This window comes from Chamaea fasciata, unplaced genomic scaffold (genome assembly GCF_029207755.1).
Source record: "Chamaea fasciata isolate MVZ Bird 193981 ecotype frontalis unplaced genomic scaffold, bChaFas1.0.hap1 SCAF_9, whole genome shotgun sequence".
Taxonomy (NCBI): Eukaryota; Metazoa; Chordata; class Aves; order Passeriformes; family Sylviidae; genus Chamaea; species Chamaea fasciata.
The window spans coordinates 15,552,797-15,557,742 of NW_027094094.1; the positions used below are offsets into that span (position 1 = coordinate 15,552,797).

General features: G+C 45.0%; 1 protein-coding gene across 1 annotated transcript in view; it reads right to left on the bottom strand.

Annotated features, from left to right (window-relative positions):
* The window catches only part of CPEB3 (cytoplasmic polyadenylation element binding protein 3), an 83,338-nt gene extending 78,588 nt beyond the window's left edge, over window positions 1-4,750 (bottom strand). The window contains exon 1 of the mRNA XM_066191174.1: window positions 4,684-4,750. Coding sequence (XP_066047271.1) covers window positions 4,684-4,741 — 58 coding nt within the window. The 5' untranslated portion in view covers window positions 4,742-4,750. The remainder of the gene's footprint in view (window positions 1-4,683) is intronic.
* Window positions 4,751-4,946: the final 196 nt, after the last annotated feature.

The following is a 4,946-nucleotide window of genomic DNA, read 5'->3' on the forward strand; positions in this document are numbered from 1 at the left end:
ATGGTGGTGCCATGTACTTCACCTCCCTCCCTTTCACTACCCACCATCTACGTATCTCCAGCCTCTACATCAATACACAGCCTGACAGGAGTTCCTCTCATAAGATATTAATATTGTGATCATTAATGTAGGTCGGGCAAAATTTTCAGAATTTCATTCACTGGCACTTGGTGTTCTGTTTTGTATTAGTGCATGAATTATTCTGCATATTTATTCTGGGTAATTCATAATACTAATTATTCAGACCAAATAGTAATGCTCATAAGGAAATACATAGCTGAAATCAGAAGTGTGAAAATAACAGGGTTTAATAAAAGTGCAGGCTGATTTTCCAAGGATGAAAGATGCACAGCTTCGTGCGTGAAAGAGAGATGACTAAAGCTGAGAAAGATAAATTAGGGCAGTTGAAAGTGAGTTGTTCCAGCATTTATGTCTCTGCTTTCTGCACTCTGTTGTTTATGTTGGACTGTATGGTCTGCCTGCCCTAAATCAAGACTGTAATTAAGAGTTTCTCAACACTTGCTCTAACCTGTTTGAGCTACTCTGAATCATTAAAGGCAGCAAAGCTGCTTTCTTACAGCAATAGAAAATACCTAATTTTCTGTACTATCCCACCTCTCACAGGGCTGCCTCAAGGCATTCTATGCCCCTCCTCTATGTCCCTATTTACGTGTGGGTTATTGCTTTACAGATGATTTGAGGATTCACAAGCAAGGGACCACACTGTTTCTGTCGGTTCTTCCCAGGAGCCAGTTTCACATGATAGATCAATCATCAGGATAAGGAAAAGCACTCCAGAGCCAAAGATAATCAAGATGTAAAGACAGTTTTTGATCAACTAGCCACTAGAAGAAAACATTTTTTTTTTTCTAGCAACCAGCTCCCTCATAACTGGAAGTTAAAAGATAGTAATGACAGCTGAATCAGAACACAAGAGCTTAATTCACTCTGGTATATGAATTACTTGACCTGGGCCAGTTCCAAAGAAAAAAATGTAAGAAAGGCCCAAATAAGCCAAGCTAATTCAATTAACATTGCACAAAATATATATTTTTATTTTAAGCAATTCATTATGAAGCAATTTAAGCCTCTTTAAGCCTCCCGTGACAAACAAACCACGCTAGTCTTTTTGACAGAAAGTGACTATTCCAACTAGCTTGAAGGTTAAAATGAAGTGTTATGGCACTGAAAAAACCCCCAAGTTTTACTATAGGAACACGGTTTTCAACTTAGTTTCACCTTAGACTAATTGAGGGCTACTTATCTTTTAAAAAATGGAACCAAGCAGATGAAAAATGCCTAACTGATCTCGTAATATAATTTTACATATTGCTATCGTAGTAGTTAACATTTAGATTTGCCAAAACAGCATACTCCTGTATTGCCAGGTTACTTAGCTTTGTTGTAAACAGTGGATAATTTCCACAGTTTTAATACTGCCAGGTCAGAAGAGCCATATTAAGGTACAGCTCCTTCAGTATTTGTCCTCTTTTCCAGGCCTCACTGAAATAGTAATATATACATATATATTTAATCTACCCCCACTTCATTCTTTCAGTAAGTGCTTGTCAACTTCTTTATTAAGCTTAAATATGTATAAATTTGTTATCAAACCATTTCATATTTTTAAAAGTCAGTATTTTGCAGTAAATCCAATAGTCAATTTTAGGGCTCAATTTTAAGCCCTACATTTCATATTGCTTTTTTTGGTGATTTCCACTAAGTTCTGTACTTGCCTTCAAACGAGCAGTTTTACTGGATTTACCTTAAACGGCTGCTACCTCCAGTCAGTGTCTGGGAGCTGAGCTCTGGCAAGGCTCCCTGAGGAGCAGCCACTTTCCCTCCCTCTGCCCTGGCCAAACAGAGCCTGCTCCCAGGAGAGTTCTCTCCGCTCCAATGCAGCCACTCACTGCCAGGTGCAGGTAAGAGATGGCAGAGTGAGGCACAGTGCAGTGAACAGCAGAGAAAAGGAAGGAAGAAACAAAGAAGGATCTATTAAGGGATAATACAGGAAGCAATAGTTTAAAAATGAAAAAAACATGCAATAGGCAATCTGAGATTTACAGTGGAAATTGCCACTGCAAAGAAGGAAGCATAAAGAACAGAAAGTGGAAAGAAAATTAAGAGAAAAGGGGGTGAGGGAGAGTGAAGGAGGAGATTGTAGGGGAGAATAAAGCAAGCATTTTAACAGAGCAGCTGCATATCCTGTCTTGCTAAGGAGAATAGAGAAGGATAAAATGACAACTCTTGCTCTGTCTGGGAGTAAGGAAGTGTTTTTTTACAAATTTAAAACCACTAGGTTATATATGTATTTTAGGATCACACTTTGGTTCTGGAAAGAGCAGACAAAGAACATACACCCCAAGCTGTCCAACAGTTAACACAAATCAGTCTTTTGATTTCAGAGTCTTTAAGCTATTAATGGGATGTTAAGGGGTCTGCCATTATGGAATGGTTTGGGTCGGAAGGGATTTTTAAAGCTCCTCTAGTCCAGCCTCCCTGCAATGAGTAGGGACGTCTTCAACCAGATCAGGTTGCTTAACATGACCTTAAAGGTTTCCAGGAACGGTGAATCCACCCTCTCTCTGGACGACCTGTGCCAGTGTTTTACCACCCTCATCGTAAAAGATTTATCCCTTATGTTCAATCTAAATCTACCACCTTTTAGTTTAAGACAACGAAAGCTTGTCCAATTATGCTTTAATGTATCCTATTATGTTTTTATTTTTCATGTTTGGAAAAAAAATAAAAAGTACAAACCTACCGAGTGTTCACTATTTGACCTGATATTCAAGTTTTGTCCAGTTCACTCTTGTCATACCTTCCTGTGCCAGTGGCAGAGCAAAGCAGCCACCTTTGTCACAGACAGTTCCTTAGCCTCAAACGGTAGCCAAGTGACCCTGGGTTCTGGTTCCATTTCTTCAGGTAAATATTCTTCACAGCTATTATTAGCCACTATGACCTTTATCACAAATGGCAGGCAACCAGCATATCCTTTCAACTCCACAGCAAACACAGAAACTGCACAAAGCACATACTCCTAGAAATAAAACCAGCTTCCCTATTTCCATTCGTAACACTTGAGAACAAACATAACAAAACTAAGCTAGGCTAGCCCAGCTGCTCAATGTTCTGGCCAATAGACAATGGGCTTAGCCCAGACCAAGAACAGGAACCAGAAACTCTTGATATCCAATATTGCTCTTACATGCCACAGACAGCTGTAATTGGGACAGTGTATATTAGGATCTCTTCCAGGAGGTCACGTCCATGTGGTTTACTCAGGCCACTGTACATCTGACACTCCTCAGCAGTGGTAGCAACACTGAATTTTATATTTCCAAGAATAAGTACAAAATAAATATTCCTGGACAGGATGTCGCTGCCTTCTTCTTATCTGTTTCTATGCCTCCTGTAAGGAACATTTACATCTCTGTAAATACTTCAGCATTCCTCTTTATGGTATTTGTAGCGCATAGAAAAAACCAACACCCTTACTATTATACACATAATATTGATTACAAGACCAGGTATTTTGCACCCGTTTTGACAACACTTTTCTCTCCCCAAAGACTCAAAACCAGACTGATTTGTTCCTAGCTAAGGCAACACAGTCAAAGAATCCAGTATATTTCCTAAGCTTCCCTTCCTATTCCACCTGATGTCTGCTGTTGCGTACATGCAAAAGCTTGATTTTGAACAGCTGTAGGTTGATGCAGCTGCACAGTCGCACCCCGGGCTAGGCCCTGTAAATTACAACCTTGAACAGCAACTGCAGTGTAATTTACACAAGGTACAGGGACTAGTTTCATGTAGCAAAACTTTATATAGGAGCTGTTCTTTAAAAAGATACCTGGAAAGAAAAATTAAAAGTTGATTTTTACTAACTAATCTTTCCAAGAATCTGTCATGTCACAACAGCCTCTGAAAAACAGGCTATGGCCTTTGCTTCGGGGGCACGACGTGAAGGCAGGAGACAAACACCCGTGGTGGAGATAACTGGAAAGGCAACTTCTTTCCAGAAACTATCCACCTCTTTGCTCTCTACGAAGGCTCTTCAGCTTCTACATTTGCAGTTTTTCAGACTGTGACGCTCTAAGTTGACTTCTGAACATGCAACAAATTTTAAAAGCACCTCAGAAGGACTTTTTCCCATTTGGAAGCACTTCAAAAAACCCAAAAGAAAGCACTGCCATTACCACCGGCCGTGTCATCCCTCACCCCACTGGCACACAGAAGCCTGTGGACACCGGGCCTCCATCGAGCACCAAGCGCCACTTACAAGGGCGCCTGTCGTTGTCATCGACACCACCACCACCGAAACGAATTAATTTCCCTTCCATCGTTCCGGCCACCGCCCTTCTGAGCAGCCCGCTCGGAGCCGGCACCTGGCAGGGTCCCCTGTCCCCGAGGGCAGGTGGCGGGGCCCGGCGGCAAGCAGAGGCGGGGGCCGCCTGCACCTGTTCGGCAGCGGAGGGAACGGGGGATGCTCCTGCCCGAGGGGGTCCCTGCGGGAGCACAGAGGGGACAGAGCAGGCGGCCCAGCCTCTCCCTCCTTCCCTCCCTCCCTCCACCCCTGAGGGTTCCCGGCCGGCGGCGGGGGGCGGCAGGAGGGGCGGCAGCCACCGGGCGCGGACCTTCCCCCCGCAGACCCCGCTCGGCCACCCCGCCGCGCTCCCGTACCTGCCCCGCGCGCGGAGCCGGGCAGCGACTGCGCGACGGCGGCGGCGAGGAGAGACATGGGCAGGGCAGGGGGAGCGCCCCGCCGGACCTTTAAACCCGCGCCGGCGGCGGGACTACAGCTCCCAGCGGCGGCAGCACTGCGGCGGGACGGCGGCGGGACCACGGCAGGACTACAGCGGGACTACAGCTCCCGGCGTTCCCGGCACGGACTCGCGCACGGCCCGTGGCGCAGGCGCGCTGCGGCGCCGGGCGGCGGTGACGGG